This window comes from Monodon monoceros, unplaced genomic scaffold (assembly GCF_005190385.1).
Source record: "Monodon monoceros isolate NGI ecotype Baffin Bay Population unplaced genomic scaffold, NGI_Narwhal_1 Super_Scaffold_1, whole genome shotgun sequence".
Lineage (NCBI taxonomy): Eukaryota > Metazoa > Chordata > Mammalia > Artiodactyla > Monodontidae > Monodon > Monodon monoceros.
In genome coordinates this window covers 13,163,832-13,191,511 of record NW_021703765.1, presented here as the reverse complement: position 1 = coordinate 13,191,511, position 27,680 = coordinate 13,163,832, and the positions used below count along the sequence as shown (strand labels likewise).

Sequence of the window (27,680 nt, the reverse complement as noted above, 5' to 3'; positions counted from 1 at the left end):
ATTTATTAACCTGAAACTCATAGGTGAGGAATCTCTCCAACCTATTTTGAAAACCCACTGCAGTCCCCACGACGGCACTACAGACATTACAGATACATGTCAGACTGCATTCATGGGGGTCATTAGCCCCTAGTCCTCTCTCAAATTCTAGGACAGGTTCTCACCATTTATGTATTTATAAAGCAATAAAATTTATAAAGCAATAAAAAGGACAAAAGGACAACATTCCATTCCTGTGAATAATAGGCATGGAATGGCTGAAGTTATTAACTGTGTTACTAATACAAAGGAGTTTGGAAATAAAATTTGTCACAAAGGGAAACCACTGCAGGAGCACAATTCAAATAACCCTGGTTCCCATTAAGGAAATTATGACAGTAAGTTTAATAATATCTGCAACATGACAAGGAACTGCTCAGCTTTTCAAATGTATATCCACATAGGAATAATTAGAAAGCCAAAACTTAAAAGCAATATTCTCACAAATAAAATGCAGGAAAAAGTGGAATAATGAAGTTTCGATAGGTGAACCTTATTATACGGTGCTTTAGTTTTGGATCTTGAAGTGTATTTCCCCCACTATCCAAGCCTTTTCCTGGCAATCAGTCAGATGCTTATGAAGATGCATGAACCACTTCTGCGCACTAGACCTGTATCACATGGTTCACTGCGGTGCTATATGCCATTACTGCTATACAGGATGCAAAGGAAAGATTTTAGAATTCTAACTCACCAACAAGAGCAGCAGCAGCAACGAAAACCTCACCTTGCAGCATCAATTGGGGGCAATTCCACTTAGAAAGCTTAATTCCACTAACTCAGATTTCATTTTGTCTCTGCACCCCAACCTCTTCCACCTCCCCACTCCCCATCATCTTCCTTTCTTAAGTAGGCATCTTTTGTACAATACAATAAAAGACAAAGAAGACAAACAGAGCAGAGCAAAGAGATATTTCAGCAGGAATGACCGGGATAGGATGTGGGTAATTTATGTAGGATAGTTCAATGTTCTCAGCCTGATGAATAGGACTGAGCTCTGAAATCTGAAGTCTCTCAGAGCAAGCATCCCATTTTACCTATGGGAGTTAGACTCGTGATGATGAAGCATTAAGACTGAGATAAACTGAGGTTTAACATAACTTATTAACTGGCTACGCCTTTATTCTCTTCCCATCCACTTTGGATTTTTAATGTTGTATAGATGAGGATGTGAAGATTACACCGGGACAAAAGGCATAAACCAGGACTGCTCCAGGTAAACCTGGACATATGATCCCTGTATGTGTAGGGCAGCTCCCTTTATAAAAAAATACTATTACCACAAAATATTTCTACAGCACAGTTTTTACCCTGTATAGCATTAATTATATACTATTTTAATATGTAGTATAAATGAAGTACAGTACTGAACCACGGGGTTAAGGTCCTTTTCTCATGGCTAGTGCTGCTGAGGGAGGGGTCATTAATGCATTCACAGCCTACAAGTGCTAATGCACCATTCTGTTTCCCTTGGTTTGAACGATGCTCATTGTTTGTTTTATGCCTCTGCAGTCTCTTTTTTGCTATTATTTTGTGCTCTGATGAACACTTTATTTCCCATGATGGTTGTGTAAAGGAATGCAAGGAAGAGGCCTGGAGGTACCACACGCGTGCCAAGAAGAACATCACACTAGATACTAAATTCAAGTTTTGCAATGGGTCAAAGTCTCTTTTAGTAACAAAAATAAAGATAGATAAACTGGACTATATCAAAATTTAAAACTTCTGTGCAAAGGACATAATCAACAGAGTGAAAAAGCAAATCACAGAATGGGAGAGAATATTTGCAAATCATATATCTCATAAGGGGTTAATGTCCAAAATACATAAAGAACTCCTACCACTCAACAATAAAAAACCAAATAACTCAAATGAAAAATGGGCAAAGGACTTGACCAGATATTTTGCCAAAGAAGACATACAAATAGCCAACAAGCACATGAAAAATGCTCAACATCACAACGCATTAGGGAAATGCAAGTCAAAACTACAATGAGATATACTTCACACACATCAGGGTGGCTACTATCAAAAAAAGAAAAGAAAACAAGGATTGGTGAGAATGTGGAGAAATTCGTCTTCTGCACTACTGGTAGGAATAAAATGGCACAACTGCTATGAAACACATTATGGCAATTCCTCAAAAGATTAAAAACAGAACTACCATATGATCCAGCAATCTCATTTCTGGGTGTGTATCTCAAAGAACTGACAGCAGGGACTTGAATGGATAATGAACACCCATGTTATAGTAGCATTATTCACAATAGCCAAAGGTGGGAGCAACCTATGTGCCCACTGATGGATGAATGGATAGACAAAACATGATATATACATACAATGGAATATTATTCAGCCTTCAAAAGGAAGGAAACTCTGATACATGCTATAACATGGATGAACCTTCAGGACATTACCCTAAGTGAAATTAGCCAGATATGAAAGGACAAATATTGTGTGATTCCACCTATACGAGGTACCTAGAGTAGCCAAACTCATAGAGACAGGAAGTAGAAAAGTGGATTCCAGGGGCTGAGGGGAAGGGAAAATGGGGAGCTGCTGTTTAATGGGTATAGAGATTCAGTTATGCAAGATGAAAAAGTTCTGGAGATTAGTTGTACAGCAATGTGAATATATTTAATAAAACTGAGCTGTACACTTTAAAATGGTTAAGGTGATTTTTTTGTTATGTATATATTACGATAATTTTTTTAAAGAAAAGAAAAACCTTATCAAGGAAAAAGACTGTCAAAGTTGGCAATTTGGATTTAGTGCAAAGTACTATGACATGGTAACGGGCCCTGTAATATCACTGAAGCCTGGGAGGACAGACCTTGAAGGAAGCAGGAAAAAATTATGCCTGGAAGCACAGAATAACTTCAGGGATCAAAAGAGAACTGAAGCCTGACTGTTAAGGTTATGCCAGGAGCACTTAAGGATAATGCTTAATCACCCTGATGGTGCTGGTTTAGTTAGTTCCTCCATTTCCAGACACATTATACCCCACCCGTCACTCCACAGAATGAACTTGTATAAAAAAGGCAGTCAAGATTCCTAACTCCTAGGCAATAATTCACTTGTGGAAGTAACATCGAAAATATTAAAGCTCCAGTGGAACCAAAGTACATGGCTGCTCACTTATATGCCAACAGAATGTACACTGTAGTTTTGTATCCAAGGTTCTCCAAGTTAAGGTTCCCAAAGGCTATTATCTGGAAATTTGTTTATCCAAAACCTAAGGTTTCTGAAATTCAACTTATTTATCACACTCCAGATGAGTAGGCATTGGGCTTTTTCACCTCTACGCTTTGCTCATATCCATTCTGTCCGCCGAAAATACTCTAAGTCTCCTAACTGAAATTATACCCTTCATTCAAGGCCCAGCTCAAATGCTGACCTTGAGCAATGTTTTCTCAGTCATTGAAGTTGGAATTGAAGCGGCCTCCATTCGGTATTCACATAACGCTTAAGCACATGCTGCCTTGTATTACAGTTATTCTGTCTTACAACCCTGCATGCAGGGGCAACGTGTCAGAGTCATATCCTTCCAGGTCTGGAATATTCCTTATAAGTTATACAGTAGAACTTCCCCCCCCAGTGCTCGAATTCCCTACGAAAAACTCTGATGCAGGAGTTATCTATCTCTAGCAGTGGGGCATCACCAAGTCTTGAGAAGGCAATCCCATTCATCTTTGGGCCCTTGGTAACACCTGGGGATGCTTCATGGATGGTGAATGCTCACTATATACTTTTTCCTGAAGAAATGATCTATATATTAAATGTACATACAATTCCAAAAACTGAAACCTACGTATTCCATGTTATTGTTAAAGTCTTTCAGAGCCAGTTTCCTCTGCTGTAAAGTAGAAATAATTATATTTTCTTCACATCATTGTCATTAAAACTAATGAAATAACCTATGTAAAACTCCTAATACACTGTGTGCAATAAATGACATTTTAATACTAATTATTATATCAATTTAATACCTTTCTCAATAATCCTTAACTTTACTCATTTGCTGCTTAATTTAATCTGGCTTTTCCCCAGATTTGGGTATAAGTTTTTTTCTGTGGCAAAACAATCCAATCCTCCAAAAGGTTTCTGGAAACTTCTAGTGATCCCAGAAAGGAGGAGAGATAAACATGATTGCATTAAATTCCTTAAAACAGTTTAACTTAACATTTCTAAAGAAAGACATTGCAGAATTTTCCAGAGAAAAACGGTGACTATCTTTAAACAAGCAACATGAAAGACTGGGAAAGAGAGAAAATAATTTTTGGACAAAGAAGGATACAGGACTTCCGGAGTGGATCAAGGGCTGATGTTGATGCCAGAAGGTGGAAAATGAAATGCTAAAAAGGGTATTCTTTCTCTCTCTTTCCCTCCCTCTCTTCTCCCCTGCCTCCTCCCCACCGCTCCCTTTCTCTTTTTCTTCCTTCTTTCTTTTTCTTCTTTTTGATGAAACAGTATATTACTAGAGAGGAAGCAAAGAAAAGGTAATTTGAGGGGTTGGTGTTGAGGGGAACGTTCTGCTAATTAAGTTTTCGATGAAAGACTGAAGATGACAGAAAGGGAACAGGGCCAACAGTGCTGAATGGAATGGGATCCGTGAAGAACTGACAAGAGATGGATGTGAACAAGAGGGCACAATGTAATGAGAAAGACAGGCTTAGAGTTGTTGCTCAATAGGTACTTGTTGAGTGAAAGCATGAAAGACTAAATAAGTCAGTAAGTGGGGGAAAAGGTCCTGAATTCTGGGATCCAATGCTGAAAAGAAATCTCCTCTACTGGAGTCCTGAGTATAAGGTAACCAAGGTCAGCAAAGGTGACGCAGCTAACGAAAATTTCTGATCAGGGCCTTGCTCATGGGTATCTTGATTCATCACTATGTCCTTGAATTTGCCCTTGACTCTCTGTAGCCCTAGCAAAAGTCCTTCTAGGGCACACACAAAGCCTCAGAATTTCATAAGCATCACAGTACTGCAGCGTTTCTTTAACCGTATCTTTTAACTCTCCTAGGAAGAGAGTCTTCTTTATGTCACAAGGTTTTTCTCTCAACCACCAGTATGAGACTATCTGTTGCCATCTTCTGACATAAATAAGACGCCACTTTGCCAGCCGTGCAGTTTGGCAGTGTGTGCTTGGGTCTGTGGTGCCTGTTGGCAGCCTGCACACCCCGTGACGGCCTTCCCCTAGCAGAAAGCTGCCACCGGCCTCATTCCCTGCTTCTCAGTATTTTCTCTTTGAGGACACAACTCCGCTCTGTACACTCAACAAAGGCCTCTGGCACAAAACAGGACTTTTCTGACCTAAGATGCCCTTACTCTTGGCTCATTCCCTCCTAATCAATATTTCTTTCTCCTGTAAATCCTAGATTTATATTATTCAAAACTTTGCAGTGAATATTTCCTTTGCAACAATCACAAACATGGGATTAGACACAGAGCCACTTTTCAAAAAGAGGTTATTAGAATTACAAAACAAAGACTCTGGGGAATTCTAAGTAGAGGCACTTAGGGTCAATGGGAATACACAGCCCTGGTGCCCAAGTGCTGCCTCCCTGACCTGCTCAGCCATTTACAGGCTCTGTGGCATGAGCAAGTCGCACTCTCCTTAGGGCCACGGGGTCCTCAACTGTAAAATGAGGCAGTAAATATATCTGTGGTGGAAAATAATGTGTACTTCACAGTGCTATGATAAAGATCACATGAAATAATGTGCTGGAAGATACTGTAAACATGGTGGCACAATACCAGTGTTGGTTATTAGTGCTACAGCTGTGACCGGGGCAAGCCTTTGGCATCCTGAGCTCAAACTCAAGTTTGAACTTCTGTCTTGTTTTGCCTTTTGCCAAATATAAACAGATTCCCTGGTCTCTGAACTGCCTGTATCACGCCTCTCAGGGCCCATGTCTCAAATAAACAACTGCTGGGTACGAGATTCTGTGTTGCAACGCCTTGCTCTGACCTTGCAGGGATGGGTCACTACTCTACTCTGTGAACGGGCTTACTACATTTGAGCCCCGATGCTGGACCCCAGTTTTGACACAGGGTAACCAGATCTAGGGACATTCATGCCTTCCAACTATAATATCATTCCTTACATCACTCATGGCTGAAACAAAATGATAACAAAATCTCAAAAGGAGGTGTGAGAGTATTCCCATGTGATAACTGCCCTATTTCTCCTTCCCTTTCCAATTAAGCTTGAAAGAGTGGTCTGGACTTAAAACTCTACTTCCTGACCTCCCATTTCATTTATGACTTTCCCTTTAATTTTTTTTTTTTAATTGGAACCTTTTTTTTGTTGGTCTTATTTCAGTATATTAACAATATACTTATTCCCTGTTTCTCTTCCTCTTCCTCATTTTTATTTTTTTAATAGTCATCAGTTTTATACACATCAGTGTATACATGTCAATCCCAATCTCCCAGTTCATCACACCACCACCGCCACTCCCCCGCCACTTTCCCCCCTTGGTGTCCATAAGTTTGTTCTCTACATCTGTGTCTCAATTTCTGCCCTGCAAACAGGTTCATCTGTCCTATTTTTCTAGGTTCCACAAATATGCATTAATATATGATATTTGTTTTTCTCTTTCTGACTTACTTCACTCTGTATGACAGTCTCTAGATCCATCCACATCTCAACAAATGACCCAATTTCATTCCTTTTTATGGCTGAGTAATATTCCATTGTATATATGTACCACATCTTCTTTATCTATTTGTCTGTCGATGGGCATTTAGGTTGCTTCCATGACCTGGCTATTGTAAACAGTGCTGCAATGAACATTGGGGTGCATGTGTCTTTTTGAATTATGGTTATCTCTGGGTATATGCCCAGTAGTGGGATTGCTGGATCATATGGTAATTCTATTTTTAGTTTTTAAGGAACCTCCATACTGTTCTCCATAGTGGCTGTATCAATTTACATTCCCAATAACAGTGCAAGAGGGTTCCCTTTTCTCCACACCCTCTCCAGCATTTGTTGTTTGTAGATTTTCTGATGACACCATTTCTAACTGGTGTGAGGAGATACCTCATTGTAGTTTTGATTTGCATTTCTCTAATAATTAGTGATGTTGAGCAGCTCTTCACGTGCTTCTTGGCCATCTGTATGCCTTCTTTGGAGAAGTGTCTATTTAGGTCTTCTGCCCACTTTTTGATTGGGTTGTTTGTTTTTTTAATATTGAGCTGCATGAGCTGTTTATGTATTTTGGAGATTAATCCTTTATCTGTTGATTCGTTTGCGAATATTTTCTCCCATTCTGACGGTTGTCTTTTCGTCTTATTTATGATTTCCTTTGCTGTGCAAAAGCTTTGACGTTTCATTAGGTCCCATTTGTTTATTTTTGTTTTTATTTCCATTACTCTAGGAGGTGGATCAAAAAAGATCTTGCTGTGATTTATGTCAAAGAGTGTTCTTCCTATGTTTTCCTCTAAGAGTTTTATAGTGTCCGGTCTTACATTTAGGTCTCTAATCCATTTTGAGTTTATTTTTGTGTATGGTGTTAGGGAGCGTTCTAATTTCATTCTTAAACATGTAGCTCTCCAGTTTTCCCAGCACCACTTATTGAAGAGGCTGTCTATTCTCCATTGTATAGTCTTGCCTCCTTTGTCATAGATTAGTTGACCATAGGTGCGTGGGTTTATCTCTGGGCTTTCTATCTTGTCCCATTGATCTATGTTTCTGTTTTTGTGACAGTACCATATTGTCTTGATTACTGTAGCTTTGTAGTATAGTCTGAAGTCAGGGAGTCTGATTCCTCCAGCTCCTTTTTTTCCCTCAAGACTGCTCTGGCTATTCGGGGTCTTTTGTATCTCCATATAAATTTTAAGATTTTTTGTTCTAGTTCCATAAAAACTGCCTTTGGTAATTTGATAGGGATTGCATTGAATCTGTAGATTGCTTTGGGTAGTAGAGTCATTTTCACAATATTGATTCTTCCAATCCAAGAACATGGTATATCTCTCCATCTGTTGGTATCATCTTTAATTTCTTTCATCAGTGTCTTATAGTTTTCTGCATACAGGCCTTTTGTCTCCCTAGGTAGATTTATTCCTAGGTATTTTATTCTTTTCATTGCAATGTAAATAGGAGTGTTTCCTTAATTTCTCTTTCACATTTTTCATCATTAGTGTATAGGAATGCAAGAGATTTCTGTGCATTAATTTTGTATCCTGCAACTTTACCAAATTCATTGATTAGCTCTAGTAGTTTTCTGGTGGCATCTTTAGGATTCTCCATGTATAGTATCATGTCATCTGCAAACAGTGACACTTTTACTTCTTCTTTTCCAATTTGTATTCCTTTTATTTCTTCTTCTTCTCTGATTGCCATGGCTAGGACTTCCAAAACTATGTTGAATAATAGTGGTGAGAGTAGACATCCTTGTCTTGTTCCTGACCTTAGAGGAAATGCTTTCAGTTTTTCAGCAATGAGAGTGATGTTTGCTGTGGGTTTGTCGTATATGGCCTTTATTATGTTGAGGTAGGTTCCCTCTATGCCCACTTTCTGGAGAGTTTTTATCATAAATGGGTGTTGAATTTTGCCAAAAGCTTTTTCTGCATCTATTGAGATGATCATATGGTTTTTCTTCTTCAATTTGTTAATATGGTGTATCACATTGATTGATTTGTGTATATTGAAGAATCCTTGCATCCCTGGGATTAATCCCACTTGATCATGGTTTATGATCCTTTTAATGTGTTGTTGGATTCTGTTTGCTAGTGTTTTGTTGAGGATTTTTGCATCTATATTCATCAATGATATTGGTCTGTAATTTTCTTTTTTTGTAGTACCTTTGTCTGGTTTTGGTATCAGGGTGATGGTGGCCTCATAGAGTGAGTTTGGGAGTGTTCCTTCCTCTGCAATTTTTTGGAAGAGTTTGAGAAGGATGGGTGTTAGCTCTTCTCTAAATGTTTGATAGAATTCACCTGTGAAGCCATCTGGTCTTGGACTTTTGTTTTTGAAAGATTTTTAATCACAGTTTCAATTTCATTACTTGTGATTGGTCTGTTAATATTTTCTATTTCTTCCTGGTTCAGTCTTGGAAGGTATACCTTTCTAAAAATTTGTCCATTTCTTCCAGGTTGTCCATTTTATTGTCATAGAGTTGCCTGTAGTAGTCTCTTAGGATGCTTTGTATTTCTGTGATGTCTGTTGTAACTACTCCTTTTTCATTTCTAATTTTATTGATTTGAGTCCTCTCCCTCTTTTTCTTGATGAGTCTGGCTAATGGTTTATCAATTTTATCTTCTCAAAGAACCAGCTTTTAGTTTTATTGATCTTTGCTACTGTTTTCTTTGTTTCTATTTATTTCTGCTCTGATCTTTATGATTTCTTTCCTTCTGCTAACTTTGGGTTTTCTTTGTTCTTCTTTCTCTAATTGCTTTAGGTGTAAGGTTAGATTGTTTATTTGAGATTTTTCTTGATTCTTGAGGTAGGCTTGTATAGCTATAAACTTCCCTCTTAGAACTGCTTTTGCTGCATCCCATTGGTTTTGGATCGTCATGTTTTCATTGTCATTTGTCTCTAGGTGTTTTTTGATTTCCTCTTTGATTTCTTCAGTGATCTCTTGGTTATTTAGTAACATGTTGTTTAGCCTCCATGTGTTTGTATTTTTTACGTATTTTTCCCTGTAATTCATTTCTAATCTCATAGAATTGTGGTCAGAAAAGATGCTTGATATGATTTCAATTTTCTTAAATTTACCAAGGCTTGATTTGTGACCCAAGATGTGATCTATCCTGGAAAATGTTCCGTGCACACTTGAGAAGAAAGTGTAATCTGCTGTTTTCGGATGGAATGTCCTATAAATATCAATTAAATCTATATGGTTTATTGTGTCATTTAAAGCTTGTGTTTCCTTATTTATTTTCATTTTGGATGATCTGTCCATTGGTGTAAGTGAGGTGTTAAAGTCCCCCACTATTATTGTGTTACTATTTCCTCTTTTACAGCTGTTAGCAGTTGCTTTATGTATTGAGGTGCTCCTATGTTGGATGCATATATATTTATAATTGTTATATCTTCTTCTTGGATTGATCCCTTGATCATTATGTAGTGTCCCTCCTTGTCTCCTGTAATATTCTTTATTTTAAAGTCTATTTTATCTGATATGAGTATTGCTACTCCAGCTTTCTTTTGATTTCCATTTGCATGGAATATCTTTTTCCATCCCCTCACTTTCAGTCTGTACGTGTCTCTAGGTCTGAAGTGGGTCTCTTGTAGACAGCATATGTATGGGTCTTGTTTTTGTATCCATTCAGCAAGCCTGTGTCTTTTGGTTGGAGCATTTAATCCATTCACGTTTAAGGTAATTATTGATCTGTATGTTCCTATGACCACTTTCTTAATTGTTCTGGGTTTGTTTTTGTAGGTTCTTTTCTTCTCTTGTGTCTCCCACTTAGAGAAGTTCCTTTAGCATTTGTTGTAGAGCTGGTTTGGTGGTGCTGAATTCTCTTAGCTTCTGCTTGTCTGTAAAGGTTTTAATTTCTCCATCAAATCTGAATGAGATCCTTGCCGGGTAGAGTAATCTTGGTTGTAGGTTCTTCTCTTTCATCACTTTAAGTATATCATGCCACTCCCTTCTGGCTTGTAGAGTTTCTGCTGAGAAATCAGCTGTTAACCTTATGGGAGTTCCCTTGTATGTTATTTGTCGTTCTTCCCTTGCTGCTTGCAATAATTTTTCTTTGTCTTTAATTTTTGCCAATTTGATTACTATGTGTCTTGGCGTGTTTCTCCTTGGGTTTATCCTGTATGGGACTCACTGTGCTTCCTGGACTTGGGTGGCTATTTCCTTTCTCATGATAGGGAAGTTTTTGACTATAATCTCTTCAAATATTTCCTCTGGTCCTTTCTCTCTCTCTTCTCCTTCTGGGACCCCTATAATGCGAATGCTGTTGGGTTTAATGTTGTCCCAGAGGTCTCTTAGGCTGTCATCTCTTTTCATTCCTTTTTCTTTATTCTGTTCTGCAGCAGTGAATTCCACCATTCTGTCTTCCAGGTCACTTATCCATTCTTCTGCCTCAGTTATTGTGCTATTGATTCCTTCTAGTGTAGTTTTCATTTCAGTTACTGTATTGTTCATCTCTGTTTGTCTTTAATTCTTCTAGGTCTTTGTTAAACATTTCTTGCGTCTTCTCAATCTTTGCCTCCATTCTTTTTCCGAGGTCCTGGATCATCTTCATTATCATTATTCTGAATTCTTTTTCTGGAAGGCTGCCTATCTCCACTTCATTTAGTTGTTTTTCTGGGGTTTTATCTTGTTCCTTCATCTGGTACATAGCCCTCTGCCTTTTCATGTTGTCTATCTTTCTGTGAATGTGGTTTTTGTTCCACAGGCTGCAGGAATGTAGTTCTTCTTGCTTCTTCTGTCTGCCCTCTGGTGTATAAGGCTATTTAAGAGGGTTGTGCAAGTTTCCTGATGGGAGGGACTGGTGGTGGGTAGAGCTGACTTTTGCTCTGGTGGGCAGAGCTCAGTAAAACTTTAATCCACTTGACTGCTCATGGCTGGGGCTGGGTTCCCTCCCTGTTGGTTGTTTGGCCTGAGGCAGCCCAACACTGGAGCCTACTTGGGCTCTTTGGTGGGGCTAATGACAGACTCTGGGAGGGCTCATGCCAGGGAGCACTTCCCAGAACTTCTGCTGCCAGTGTCCTTGTCCCCACAGTGAGCCACAGCCACCCCCCACCTCTGCAGGAGACCCTCAAACACTAGCAGGTAGGTCTGGTTCAGTCTCCCCTGGGTTCACTGCTCCTTCCCCTGGGTCCCGATGTGCACACTATTTTGTGTGTGCCCTCCAAGAGTGGAGTCTCTGTTTCCCCCAGTCCTGTCAAAGTCCCACAATCAAATCCCGCTAGCCTTCAAAGTCTGATTCTCTAGGAATTCCTCCTCCCATTGCTGGACCCCCAGGTTAGGAAGCCTGATGTGGGGCTCAGAACCTTCACTCCAGTGGGTTGACTTCTGTGGTATAAGTGTTCTCCAGTCTGTGAGTCACCCGCCCAGCAGTTATGGGATTTGATTTTACTGTGATTGCGTCCCTCCTACCATCTCATTGTTGCTTCTCCTTTGTCTTTAGATGTGGAGTATCTTTTTTTGGTGAGTTCCAGTGTCTTCCTGTCGATGATTGTCCAGAAGCTAGTTGTGATTCCGGTGCTCTCACAGAGAGAGTGAGAGCATGTCCTTCTACTCTGCCATCTTGGTTCAGGGCTTCCCTTTAACTTTTATCTGAGTCATACACACAGCATTAAAAAAGCAAAATAAGGGAGAAAGGCTTACAATGAAAAGTAATACCCCTCATTCTTTCTTACCCACTTCTCAAGCAACCACTCTAACTGCTTCCCTTTTTAGACCTTCTGGTGGTTACCTCCTTGACATGAATTAGTATCTTTACATTGCTGTTTATTGATGCTATTTATTGATTTACATTGCATCAATTTAAAACATCATTTATTAAGTCTCTGCTAGGCAAGAGGAGGATTTGGCTGACTTATACTATACCCTACTCATGTCAATTTTAGATAGTTATTTTAGTTCTTCTATTTTTCCTTATGAATCAACTTTGAAGTATAATTTATATATAAGAAAATGAAACCATTTTAAGTATCTGGTTAAATGAGTATTGTCAAATGATTCACCCATGTAACCATCATCACAGTCAAGACGTAGAACACTTCCATCATTCCAAAAGTTTCCACATGCCCATTTATAGGCATGCTTACCCTAATTCCCAGGCCCAGACAACAATTGATCAGCTTTCTGTGACTATAGATTAATTCTGTCTGTTCTAGAATTTTACATAAATGATATAATACAATATGTACTCTTAATGCACCTGGTTTCTTTTACTCATTAAAAAAATTTTAAGATTCCTCCATGTAGTTGGGTTCATCAGTTGTTCATTTTTTTATTAATAAGTAGTTTTCCATTTTATGGATATAGCATAATTTGTTTATCCATTCAAGTGCTGATAAACATCTGGGTTGTTTCCAGATTTTGGTTATTATTAATAAAGCTACTATGAAAATTTCTGTACAAGTCTTCTGTGTACATATTTTTTCCTTCTCTTGGGTAGGTATCTAGGAATAGAATTGCTATTCTATTCAGAATAGCAATCAGAGGGTAGTGTTAAGTTTTTAAGAAAGTCTTGGTTTCCTCTAGGTCTAACTCACATATAGGATAGTTGCCAGTAAGTTGTGGGTATGTAATAAAAATTGCTATGTCATGTTTCAGGATTAGCAGGAGGGGTGCCTGCCTCTGCCCTTTGGGCTGGGGTGGAAGGAAGCTATGAATGCTAGAGTGGAGGACAGTTTTTCTATGAGGTAGAAGCACATGTGTCACAGCAGTGAAATTCTTCACATCTCCTCAGCCTCTTTCCAGGTGTCCTCTGGTTTTTCCCTGGGAGTAAAATGCAGAAAGTAGTACTTCCTGCGTGGGGATGAAGGAAGGAGGAAAGAGGCCATGGAGAGCCCACTGGTACCATCACTGGATTGAGAGACATGCAGTTAATCCCCTTCCTCACTCCTGAGCTCCATATTACTGTGCGACTGAGTCTGGAGCCTGTGGGCTTTTCTCTTCCTTTGGCAGCACTCGCTGATAGATTCTGGGCTGCTTCTTCCTCTCTTGGATTATCCATCTTCTAGGAATTTGTTGAACTTGCGTTTGCTGATGGTCATTTTTCTATTCTCTTCACTTTTGCTGGGTTTGTTATTTTATTGAAGACTTGGTAGAGAGGAGAAAAATGATTATCTTTGGTCTGTGGTCCTCACCCAGAAATCAATGGATTTGATTCAGTGCAGACGTCTAATATTAAATCTTACCCCTGAACCGTCCCTGGCCAAGCTCATCAATCACCCACTGTTTAATCCAATGCATGTCTTTATGTCTTCTCCTACTTACTCTCTCTGTAACATCTCAATAACCTCCCTCCTTCCTGAATGTTCTTTTGATTTCCACCACACTACTCTCACCTGGTTTCCTCCTGCCTTTCTGGCCACTTCTTTCAGCCTCATTGCCACACCTCCTGTTCTCTACCCATAAATATCAGTGGTTCCTTAAGGTGCCATTAGATCTTTGCCTTTATTTATGCTATACATTCTCCCTAGATCTTGTGACCCAATGCGCTCTTCTAAATGCTACTCTTGCAGTGTCTAAACAGTCCCTCTCCTGACAAGCCTTCCCTTACCCTGCAAGGCTGAGGTAGGTACTCTGACTAATGTCCCCACAGCACCCAAGAGACTATTCTAGAAATTCTCACACTGCACCATATTGTCTGCTCATGAGTCTGTTTCCTCCTCCAACCTTAAGCTCCCTGAGAGCCTGAGAATGTGCTTTTCATCCCCAGAAATTCATCTGGTGCATAGCGGGTGATCAATAAATATTTGCCCTGTTGAATTGAGATCATGGATATTTAAAAATGGTTTGTGTTTTATGCATGATATTACTGGTAATAACAGTGAAATTCGTACTTTGAAGAAAAAAATCTGCCAAGTAAAGATAAACCTCAAGCGAATCAGAGAAAATCAAATCCTTAATTTGTGTAATATAAATTAATGATGCTGTGCAGAAATTAATGATGCACATTTTCATGTGAGAATTATATCCTATTCATTCCTTCATATCTCTTTAGAGCCAAAACCAATATAAATTTCTCCCATCAAAAAGTATCAAACCCATGTTATAGCGGCATTATTCACAATAGCCAAAAGGGGGAAACAACTCAAGTGTCCACTGATGAATGGGTAAACAAAATGTGGTCTGTACACAATGGAACATTATACAGCCTTCAAAAGGAAGGAAATTCTGACACATGCTATAACATGGATAAACCTTGAATATATTATGCTAAGTGAAATAATTCAGTCACAAAAGGGCAAATACTGTACAATTTAATTTATGTGAGCTATCCTAGAGTAGTCAAATACATAGAAACAGAAATTATAATGTTGGTTGCCAAGGCTGGTGGAGATGGGGAATGAGGAGTTTTTTGCAAGATGAAAACCATTATGGAGATGGAATGATAATGATAGTTGTACAACAATGTGAATGTCCTTAATGCCACTGAATTCTACACTTGAAAAGGGTTAAGATGGTAAATTTTATATTATGTATATTTTGCTATAATTAAGAATAAAATAAAAAGTCTCATATGTAATAATGCTATATTTTGTCAGGATATTTTCCAAACAAAATTCTGACCTATGTTTAAAATGAAAATAAATTAATCAAATTATGGAGATAATAAGGAGAGGTATCTCAAATACAAGAAACATTATGAAGGATAAAAACATAATAATAGTTCCCATTTATTGGAGCTTATTTGATGCCAGGCACTGTGCTAAACGCTTTAGATGGATTAATTCATTCAAAACGACAAGAGACAGAGAGAGATTAGAGACGTTAAGTCACTTGCTGTCAGTCTTACAGCTAAAAAGTGGCAGAAATAGATCAATCCCAGGAGCTCTGGCTTAAAGCCCATACGATGACCTACTACCTGCCTGGACACTTTGGGATCAGAGGGCTGGTGAGAAGGACACATTAAAACTTTCCCTAAGCTTCAAACTTAAGAGACTAATGAAAACAAAATTAACGACCTATGGAGTACCCTCTTTGTGCCTAGCACACAAGGAATGAAAGAGAGTCAAATCAGCTGACTATCAAGGGAGACAGACCTCTATATAAATAACAAGGCGGTACAAGCCTGAGCTGCCTAAGAGGTAGGAACAGAGGAGAGGACTTGTAATCGAGTACCTCACGCAAACCTACACAATTCCTGGCTGAACAAATACTGACTAAAGGAAATAAAATTAGTCTATAAAAATGTATTCTATCTCTGAATGCATTTGAAAACAAAAAGGCAAAAGGATCAACCTTGCTTTCTTCCCCTCAAAGAGAAGAAATTTAATAGATTATGGCAATCATTGATGTTCAAATCACAATAAACAGGAAACTGACATTTTGTTCAGATTATACTTTAAATAACAATGTTATAGGCATCACATGTTAACATGTTCCCATATCGAAGATTCTAGGAGGCATATGACGATTACATGAAATGTAAACTGCCACAGAAAATTCACACTGCAACTTGAATAGCTTCATTGTTCTTGAGTGAGATTGAGAGATTATGAGAACACAGACACTGGAGTGATCTACCCCAGATTCAAGCAGTTTTCCTTGTACCTTCCTGCTGTCCTGCATTTCTTTCAGACTTAACATCTGTCCCCACATCATCCCAAGGAAACACCTGATAATGTGTTAATGCCAAGAACTGGAGGGACGTGTCTCACCTCCAGAGGTTTAAAATAATTGCTACTTGCTATGCTTACTTCAAAAATCAAATTGAAGTCTTCTATACTAAGATACCAAGTTACTATTTTTCACTGCACTCTGAAGAATTCTATGTGAATATATACTATACCTTGTTCCAATATCAAGCCAGCTGCCATAATCTTTGATCAAGAAGAAAAAATGCTGTAAAATAAAACAAAATATGGCTTCATTAAAAACAAAGGCTATGTAGATTCAGCCTAAAAGCAACTTTGTTTTAGGATTATGTCCTTCAGATTTCTGACCCCTCAGAACCACTATCTGACTGGAATCAATAAGAATCCGCCCTTTATTGAAATTTTTGCTTGGACTAAAATGAGCAATAGCTTAAAAGCCACAAACAGCATTGCCATTCAATCATATAAGCACAAAAGTGACATCTTGAATAACTAGAAGAAAACCCAGCCAACTTTCACAAAAGACACTAAGTATCGATAATACCAAAGACTGCAGTGAAAGGAAGCCATATCATCTATTCATCAGCAAACATTTACTGATCGCCTACTATGTGCTAATCATTGTGTTAGGTCCTGGAGATAAACTCTCTTTCAGGAGATTCATAATCTAGTGACTGATTCAGTCAATTTATCAGGCATGTGTGTGTGTGTGTGTGTGTGTGTGTGTGTGTGTGTGTGTGTGTGATGAGTGTTATGATTGGAAATACAGGCAAGTACAGGAGCACAAAGAAAGGGGCACACACCCCAGCTGGGGTAATAAGGGAAGGTTGTCCCAATAAAAAGTCTAAAAATCTAAGCGACAAGTAAGAATCAGAGGAAAGAGGAGGTTGGAGAGATCTGGGGAGAAGTTTGTTTCTGACAGAGGGAGCAACACTTATAAACATCAAGAGTCCAGGTAGAGCTTGGCAGGTCCAAGGTGAGGCTGGGGTAGAGGAAACAAGGAGGGAGAGGAGAGATACAATGCCAGTCAGGTAAGCAGAACTTAGACCATACATGGCTCTCTAAGTTAAACTCAGCAGTCTGATTCTTCATATAAAATTAATCAGAGAATTTAAATTCTCTTCTGTTAACATGTCTTTGTCTATTTGCCACTTTGTGAGCAAAACTGAAAGCTAATTTGTTCTAACATTATGTGTGGTCAATTTCAGAAATATATCCAGTTCAATACAACATAAAAATGTTCTCATCTGAATCAAGTGACTAGGAATCTGATTTGGGAAGTTACCCTAACAGTCGTGTCTCAGCACTTCCAGCACAAGATGTGTAGTGAAGAATTAACCCTATCTAAAGAGAGGTCTGGCCTTTACCTTCAGCTACTAGGAGGCGATTACTAGGTCCTGCCTGATAGGAGTGTTTTGCCTGTGGGACCTCAGCCACTGGACAGTCTAATAATGTGATTTATGTTCAGGGCTTTGGGCCGTGTGTTATCAGTTCTACCTCTAGAAGGACTGGAGATTAAAGGTTAGCCATGGGAACAATATACGATTGGGCTCCAATAAAAAGCCTGGACATCGAGGTTCTGGTGAGCCTGGCTGGCAGTACTCCATGTGCACTGTCACGCATCGCTGCCGGTAGAGCACGGCTGTCCCAGCTTCACGGGGAGAGTATGGCCAAACCTCCACATCTGGACCCCTTCTGGACTCTGCCCTCTGCATTTCTTCCCTTGGCTGATTTTAATCTGTCTCCTTTCCCTATAATAAGCCACACTTGTGGATATAACAGTCTTCAGTGAATTCTGTGAGTCCATCTAGTGAATTATCAAACCTTAGGGTAGTTTGGGGAACCCTCCTGAACTTGCACGTGTAAAATGGGTTCTTTTTGTTAATACATTACATACTAGAGGCCCACCTACCTGTTCCGCACTAGAACTCATTATTAGAGCTAGCATCTTGATAACATCATCCCACTCTGTTCCCTCTTTCGTTCCTTCCCTTCCTCCTCCCCTCTTTTTTCCTTTCTTTTTCAATCTGACAAAATGGTTAAAAATCAGCATTTCAAGTAGGAAAATGGTATATTACCTAAACCTAAAGTTAGCTTTTTCTGTTAACTTCCTATGGAAGTTTCATTTCAAATACAATGTACCATTGAAGGCTATGTATAAAGTGACAGATTCTAATAAATCAAGTTAGAAGATTTCTGACACTCTAAGAAGAGCACTCTTACCACATTATAGGTCATATAAAAAGAAAGTAATTTATGTGTAAATTATGCCAGCACTTATAACTCAGTATGTAAAGAGTTCACGTACAGAAATGCATTCATATTTCACTTGATTAAATCAACTCATTGGGGGACTTCCCTGGTGGCACGGTGGTTGAGAATCTGCCTGCCAATGCAGGGGACACGGGTTCGAGCCCTGGTCCAGGAAGATCCCACGTGCCACAGAGCAACTAGGCCTGTGCGCCACAACTACTGAGCCTGAGCTCTAGAGCCCGCAAGTCACAACTACTGAGCCTGCGTGCCACAACGACTGAAGCTCGCACACCTAGAGCCCGTGCTCCACAACAAAAGAAGCCACCGCAATGAGAAGCCCGCGCACCGCAACAAAGAGTAGCCCCCGCTCACTGCAACTAGAGAAAGCCTGCGCACAGCAACGAAGACCCAATGCAGCCAAACGTACATAAATAAATAAATTAATATATATATATATATATATATATATAAATCAACTCATTGTTTAGCTTGTCAATCTTATTTATATTGAATATCCAGTAATGCCTTACCAAAGCCATGATGTCTGATATGTTGATAACTATGAGAAAAAGACTGGAAAAAAATAAAGAAAAAACACATGTAATACTGCAGACACATTTTAAAAGCACATTAAAATCAAAATGAAAATAATCAAATAATCTAACATTCTGTTATTAGTATTCCTGCTTCTGAAAATACTACATTTGACAAAGGCTCTTTTCACATTATCATGGACTACTGTCCCACAGTGATGGGCTAGACTTCAAAAATGTTATTTAACACTTTGAATATTTATTTCAATGGTATGAAAGGGACATGATAGAGAACAAACGTATGGACACCAAGGGGCGACAGTGGCGGGGTGGTGGGGGTGGTGTGATGAACTGGGAGATTGGGATTGACATGTATACACTGATGTGTATAAAACTGATGACTAATAAGAACCTGCTGTGTAAAAAAATAAATAAATAAAATTTAAAAAAGAAAGGGACATGAATTATGATTTTTTAAATTAAAGTTTTTATTTTAGATAATTATGGATTCACATGCAACTGCAAGAAATGATATAGAGGGAACCCATGTACCCTCTGCCCAGTTTCCCCCACTGGTAACATCTTACAAAACTATAGCACAATATCACAACCAGGATACTGACATTGATTCTATCAAGATACAGAATGTTTCCATCATCACAAGGATCCTTCATGATACTCTTTTATAGCTACATCTATCCTCCTCTTGCTTACTCTCTGTCTAATCCCCAGTCCCTGGAAACCACTAATCTGTTCTCTGTTTGTATAATTTTGTTATTTCAGGAGTGTTGTACAAGTGGAATCATTTGAATCACTTATAACATTTTGGGATTGCCTTTTTCACTCAGCACAATTCTCTTGAGATTCATCTAAGGTTCTGTGTGTATCAATAGTTTGCTCCTTTTTATTGCCATTATACCACAGTTTGTTTAACCATTCAAGCACCAAAGGACATCAGGGTGGTTTCCACTTTATGGCTATTACAAATAAGCTGCTATAAACATTTGTGTACAGTTTTTGTGCAAACACAAGTTTTCATTTCTCTAGGAAAAATAGCCGAGTGCAGTTACTGGATTATGTTGTTTGCGCAGTTTCATGTGAAACTGGATAACTCTTTTCAGAGTAGTTGTACTATTTTACATTCCCACCAGCAACGTCTGAGAGCAATTTCTTTGCATCTTCCGCAGCATTTGGTGATGTCACTATTTTTAATTTTTTGCTTCTTCATCATTATTTTGTCAGTTATAGATTTTACTCTGGGTGGTTTTACCTTTTTACAGTGTTATTTGTTGTTGTTTCTACCAAGTCTAATTTTTCCTGGGTCAAATTTTAGTGCTCTATGGAACCAAAAGGGGGACGTTCTTAAGTCAGTCTTGTGTATAAAAGAAATGTCACAATGTGTAGTAGTAGCTATTTCCAGTTTTATTTTGTGCTGATAACTTCTACCACTAATTTAGCACATAGGTTTTCAGTTTCTATTGTATGACAGCCACTGTTCTTGTTGCTGGTAAAACATTGGTGAACAGAGCCTACCATCTACTCAGGGAGACAAATAATAAATAGAATGTTTGTAATAACAATAAAATGTCAGGTGGTGTTAAATGTCAGGAAGAAAAGTCAATTGATCGGGGGAGACCTCTATGAGGACAAGACATTTAAGTAGAGACCTGTGTGAACAGAGTGAACCATGAAACTATATGAGTAAAGAGCACTGCAGGTAGAGAGAGTGTGGAACGTACAAAGGGCATGAGGTGAAAACGTGCATGGTGTATTTGAAGAACAGCAAGAGGGTCAGCTTTAAGCAGAGTGTGCTAGCACAAGAGTTGTGGGAAATAAGGTTGGAGAGATAGATATACAGGGGCCAGATCACATGGGGCCATTTACGCCATAATTAGGACTTTAGAATTTTTCCTAGTTGTGACAAGAAGCCATTGGAAGGTTTTAAAGGCTCCTCTGTCCGTTGTATGGATAATAACTGTAGGAGGACAGGAGTAAAAGCAGGGAGATCAGCTAAGAGGCCCCTGAAGATGACTGATGATAGTGGGTTCGTGGAGGTGACTGAAAATGTGAATAGAAAGAAGAGACGATAACAGTGACATGTAGCGAGTGGATTTGGCAATGAGGGATGGATGGATTTGGGCTTGTGCGACTGATTAGAAAAAGAAAACAGGATGAGCAGCTACAGTTCAACAGGAAGAAAGGGAATTGCTGGGTTCAATGTACGACATGTTAAGTTTGAGGGGTCAGTGTTATATTAGGGGGGAATGTCAGTGACTTGTAAAGGTTTAAAGGTCAAAAGAGAAGACATTTATAAAGCCACAACTTTGTCATCTTTGCCTCAGTTCTCTCCCTTTGTATTTAGTTTTTCGTTGTAGAAAAACTAAATACTAAACAAACTAAATACTAAACGAACAAAACTAAAACTCTCCCTTTGTATTTAGTTTTTCATCGTACTAGTCTCAGGTTAAAATTACTACACACACACACACACACACACACACAAATACACGCACACATATACACACACATTTTGATGAGCCTTCTACTTCTCACCCCACATATCCCCAGCTCTTCTTAAACTTTAATTAAAAGCCCTTCTAAAAACTTGCATCTGTTAACAGAGATGTGAGAAAGTACACGTCACTTACTAGTTTTTTTTTTAATTGCATCTAAGTATCTTCTATGTGGTATTGACAAGGTATAAATGCTTTTAATGTTAAATTCATGTAAATATCCTGCAAAAATATACTAAATTAGTCTAGAAATGAGATTTCTACTATTTTTAAATAGTGCAAGAAAACCTTCTTCTTATTATTATTATGGCAAATACATAATAATATGCTACACTTGGTTCTAGCTTAAATTCATCAAGAAGAACATGCAAATTTATGCTAATATTAGTTATTTCTTTCAGCATTGAATATTCCAGTTTGATTCAAGAATAACAAAACTGCTAAGAAGCTACACATTTATCTCGTGTCTTTCAGAGAGGCTGATCAGTCCTGTGCTGATGACACAATTTCATTGCGTCCAAAAAGCAAATAGTTGAGTTGACAGCTTCTCGATTGCTTAACACTGACTGCTCCAGAAATTCCTAGAAACTCAGAAAGGATACTTCCCATTCCATTTGCCAAAAGTGTAGAAATCAAGACTAAGAAACTATGTAAATTACTGACATCTAGAAGTTAATTTCAAGCCATGTAAAATGATATAATGTTAACACATTTGTCTAATACACATTTAAGAAATAATCCAAAAGAAAGCAGAATGATATCCCTTGGAGTTTGTAGGCACAGTTATATCTACAATACAAGTTATTAACTACAAGAATTTAACGTTTATATTTTATAGTTTTCTAGGGGGGCTCCTCTCTAGCTTGAATAATATTCTAATAACATTTTATTGTTGAGAAAGCATATTATTCTGCTAGAGGCTCTAATCAACTAATTTCCTCTCATGACAACTGAATTCTGACTAAAAGGGTGAAACATTTTTTTCTCATTTTTATAATAAATCTATGTTACTGTGTCTTAATAGCAATCACACAAAATACCCTCAAGTGTTAACTCTCATTTCCTAAAAACTAACAAATTCAATGTTTCTTAAACATTCATCTTACCTTTTTGATGATAACTGGGTAGTTAACTGAACAGCTTCAAAAGCACACATCACAAGAGCAAAGGGGATTAAAATCTGTTTAAAAGAACAACAAATGATGCCATGGGTAGCTGTAGCATTTGAAGAAATATTTCAATTTCTCAAAGTTTGTCTGTATTGGTGAAAAGCCAATGCTGAAATAAAACTGTGATACCAATGACATACAGAATGGTGACGAAAACGGATTTAAAAATCCATATCAACAGCATTTGTAGTATAAAAGATAACAACAAATATTTCAAATAAAGCCTATTCCAAATTTTTGTTCTATTTAACTCAGTATAATAATTAATGACCCAAATCAAATCAACTATGGAGCCTGATGATTTGATTCACAGATCCCTGAACTCATCTGGTTATTTGATACTACAACTCTATTAACATGATTTAGCTGCTCTACCATTGCTTGCTGTTGTTTTATTTTTATACTAATTTATTTCTGATTATAAAATTCATACTCTGTAAAAAAAAAATGGAGAAAGGTATAATAAAATTTACACTGGTTGAAAAATCTATAATCCAGACATAACACTGTTAATATTTTGAGATACTGCTTTCCAATGACCAATTAAAAAAAATACACATTAGATATTAGTTCCTTTATTTAAACAAATATAAACGAAGTACATAAAATGTGCCAGGCACTATGGTAGAGGGAATAAGACAAGCTTAATGATCCTAGAGAAAAAGGGAAAGAGCATGAATTACATTCTATTGGAGAGTCTGAACCCTTGGAAAGCTGATAATTTGTCATTGTCTTAGAACCCTCAGTACCCAGCTGGTGCTCATAAGCCTTCAATGACATATTTATTGAATGAATAAATCAGTTCTAAGTACAGGGGTTATGAGAAAAAATGATAACATGTTGGCAGTCTTGGGGGTGGGGAACATCAGTTCGGGGAGCCTTTGATCTTGAGGAGCTAGGCAGTTTTGATCCACCCTTCACTCCCCACAGGCTTTAATCACCTTTGATAGGACTTCCTGGGACTAACAGCCTCTCTACTTTTTTGAAGTTAAATGGGCTTAGGAGTAAAGTAAAAAGATTAACTATATTTTGAAGTAAAAGCTAAAGTGTCTGACTTCCCATTCAACAGTGTCTGAGAAGGTATCTTCTTTCCATGCGACTTAACTCTGTCACTTTATAATCTTAATGTCACATGTTACATAATCTTAATTGTCACAATGAGTTCATAATCTTATAAATCAATATCTTAAGAAAATAAGAAAACCAACCTTCCACATCATCAGGGCTCCCATCATGTAAGGGCTAAACACAGTCAGAAAGCAATAGACAGAGGCAAGATCAAAGCTAAGGAATCAACAAAAAGAAAACGGAGTTTAGAATTCACATTGTAACTTTAAAAGAACGTTCTTCTAAAAAGCATGTTTAAACTAATTTTCTGAAACCTACTCTTACTAAAGCACAAGTATACATTGTCTCAAGAACTATTATAAAATCAGTAAAACAAATGAGATAGACTTGTATGTGCCCATACATACCAATTTTCAAAATACATCCTTCAGTGTAAAAAGCAAGGTACAGAACAAAATCCCTATTTGTATTATTTTCTGGTTATACATATGCTGTTTTTATTTTAAATTACCTGTTAATAGAAGCTATATTCCCAGTTCCAAAAAAGGCTGTCATTAAGAAGAAAACCTAAATAGAGTTAAGGAAATGCCAAAACAAGTCAGAATTCATAAAAGTTCTTTTTCATTGAGAAAAGATATACCTATTCTACCATGAGGGTAATTTGCTTTTCTACTTGTACATTTGATCATAAATTGTTGTAAATGAGTGTTCCATTGTATCTCCTTGTGAATGCATTTGGAAAGAAGCAGACTGAACAAGCAATGTACTAAGAACAACGAGGCATGGGAGGTCATCCTTGTCACTAGTAACCTTGGGAAGGTTACTATTTTCCTTGCCTCTAACATAAACAGTTGGATTACTGTTATTTGTAGTTGGCTGCTAATGATTAAAAAAAAAAGCGATAGACATTTTCAGCTGAAATACGACGATTTCATTTCATACATGCTCGCTGTGTGCCCACTACGTGTGAAACGTGCCAGGTTCTTTGAAAGGCCTAGGAAGAAATAAGATATCATGTTTTAAAATAATTCAATAGAGAATGAGAAAGAGTAAACATCTTTTTGACATTTCTTAAACTTACATTTGTAATAGTGCAGTAATAAAAAGTAGGTATTAATTATATTGGGGTCTAAGAACTTACTGCTAGTAAAGTATTTAAAATAGTGCCTGGCCCACTGAAAGGGCTCGATAAATGTTAGTTACTTTATTATCATAAACACATACACAAAAATGGTACAGACACACTAAAAAGGAAGTATGAATCAAGGCAAATTTCAGTGCAAAAGCGGCATTTGCGTTGGTAACTTGAGCCTTAAATATATTAATTGTTCCATGCATTCAACCAGTCAACTAACCAAGCAAGATTTATCATCTAGTACATGTCAGAGGCAGAGCTAGGCACTAAGAATATAAATATAAATAAAATAGTTTAAAGTGCTCATATGGTGACTAAGATTATGATGATATGTAGAAGTATATAAGATGAATTTAAGGGTAAACAGTGGGAAATAAATGATGTAGTCAAGGACTTCCCTAGCGATCCAGTGGTTAAGACTCCATGCTTCCAACGCAGGGGGTGCAGGGTTCAATCCCTGGTCAGGGAACTAAGATCCCACATGCCACCCAGTGCAGACAAAAGAAAAAAATAAATAAAATGATGTAGTCAAGAAACAGTCAACAGGTGTGATAGAAGCTGAGCGTTTATTGAAGGGTACAGTGAAAGATGAAGCAAGAAATGCAGATGGGTGGCATATTAATAAAAAACCTTGAACTTTATTGTGGAGACAATGAAGAGCTGGCAAGAATTTTAGGTGAGTAATACAAATAAGAAATACCAATAACAGTGAGATATTTGGATCAGGGATACAAATAATTAGAGGCAGGAAATTCAGTTAGGAAGCTCTCAGTAGTCTATGTTGGGGACAAGGAAAGTCTGAACCAGTGTGGTTAGAGTGGAAATGGAGAAGGAGGGGAGACCATGGAACTTTAAAACTGGACAGGGAGTTGTTAAATATGACAAGTTTGATGCCCTGGGTAGCTGGGAGCATGGCGATGCCATTAAATGAGATGAGACCTGGCAGAGAGTGATTTTGGAGAGGGGTGGGCAGTCATTAGTCAGTGTGGACATATATCTGGTGATGCCCAGCAGGACGTTGGACATATGACTCTTAAGCTCAGAGAGGTCAGGGCTGGAGAAGAAGATCTTAGAGTTGTTTGTACAGAGGCGTCAGTCAAAGCTATAGGAGAGGATGACATTACCCAGGCACAATTAGAGGAGAAGGTTAATGATAGAGCTTGGAGAAAAACATACATGGTTCAAGAGCAAAGGAAGAGTAAGTTTCCATGAAGGAGAACAGAGATGGTGTAAAAACCTGAGAAGAGAACCTGGATCATGTTCTGGATGTCAAGGGAAAAGAAAGAGAAAAATCAATTGAGTTGAATGTTGTAAGAGTGGTCAAGTAAAACTGAACAGATTAGACTGTGCACTCAGGAAGGCCCTGCAGACCACGAGAGGACAACTTCAGCAGAGACATTTGACAAATATTGAAGAGGTACTGTGTGACAGGCACTGGTCAAGGCTTGAGGATATAGTACATAAATGGGGAGGAAATGGTAGCAGCAAGGAGGTTGGTAGTAGACACAGAGGACAAGATGAAATTATAATTTAGGGACATGCAGGGTTCAAAGGAAGAAGTGTTTTATTAGTATAGGCTGAGTGGAAGGAATCTGCAAAGACAGAAAGCAAAATTGAGAGTGAAGGCAAGAGGTAGAGGAGAGAATAAGAACATTTATTTTCTGGACCTATAAGGTCCAGACTCCACCATGGTAAGTTCAAAGGAAATATCTCCCTATGAGTTTTTTCAACCCAGTCAGCCAGCCTTCCCAAAGTGAGACTTTATTCTGTCACATTGTCTTACAAAACTCTAATACAAATAACTTTCACACAATATTGCCTCTGATGTGATCCAAAAACCTTGTGGGACAGATGTTATATAACATGGGTATAGTATAAAATACACATAAAAAGATACAAACCTAACTCATAATAGTGGTTTCTTCTGGATGAGGGAAATTAGTTTGGAGTTGGAAGTTGAAAGGAGACTGTCTTTAGCTGTAATATTTTAATTTTTTAAAATGTGTGACATATGTGACAAAATATTAGTTGTTGACATCTTGGATGGCAGGAATACACATATATACATTTGTTTGTTATATCATTCTTTATGCTTTTCTATAGTTTCAGAATTTTTTTGAAGTGTAAACTATATGAGAAAATTATGGTTGGGAGGGCGGTTAAATGGCCTCCAAGGTAATACCACTACCAAATGACAGGCAGAAACCCCTCCCACTTCTTACTCCATTAAATGGGAGGTTGCAGTGCCTTAAAACAGAAGTCCATAAAAAGGATACAAGGAAAAAGGCCCTACGGATGTCATCCAGACAGAGGTCTCGAAACTGGGTTATATCAGTATTATAGGTGAATTGGATATTGGAGACCTGTGAAATAAGAAGAAATTTATAAATGCACAATAACAGTTTGCTTACTTCTACCCTCAAAAGCAAACTTACCGTCAAAGTTACAATAGCTAGAAAGATAACTTGTACTGACAAGAAAACAAACAAAAACAAATAAATATTTTCCTGTAGCTTAATTTCACCTTAATAACATCTGCCAAAAGGTAAAATATACTGTTAATAATATACTGAACAGAGTTGTAGTATTGCCATATGTGTAATAAAAGTGAGAACTGGGCTTTTTATTATCCTGTATAAATGCTTCACTTTTAAATCCCTATATAATGTTTCCCTTTTCTGACATCTGATTTCTCAGTGTCCCGATCTTCTCAAACTCAAGTATGGTATGATATTAA

At 38.0% G+C, this 27,680-nt stretch overlaps 1 protein-coding gene across 2 annotated transcripts in view; it reads right to left on the bottom strand.

Annotated features, from left to right (window-relative positions):
• PIGN (phosphatidylinositol glycan anchor biosynthesis class N) overlaps positions 1 to 27,680 on the bottom strand; it is a 110,994-nt gene that overhangs the window by 8,872 nt on the left and 74,442 nt on the right. For both annotated transcript variants that reach the window (XM_029232635.1, XM_029232629.1), the window contains 6 exons: positions 27,220 to 27,306; positions 24,320 to 24,375; positions 23,949 to 24,024; positions 22,678 to 22,751; positions 19,056 to 19,098; positions 16,467 to 16,519 (listed from right to left, as the gene is read on the bottom strand). In XM_029232635.1, the coding sequence (XP_029088468.1) occupies positions 16,467 to 16,519; positions 19,056 to 19,098; positions 22,678 to 22,751; positions 23,949 to 24,024; positions 24,320 to 24,375; positions 27,220 to 27,306 (389 nt within the window). The remainder of the gene's footprint in view (positions 1 to 16,466; positions 16,520 to 19,055; positions 19,099 to 22,677; positions 22,752 to 23,948; positions 24,025 to 24,319; positions 24,376 to 27,219; positions 27,307 to 27,680) is intronic.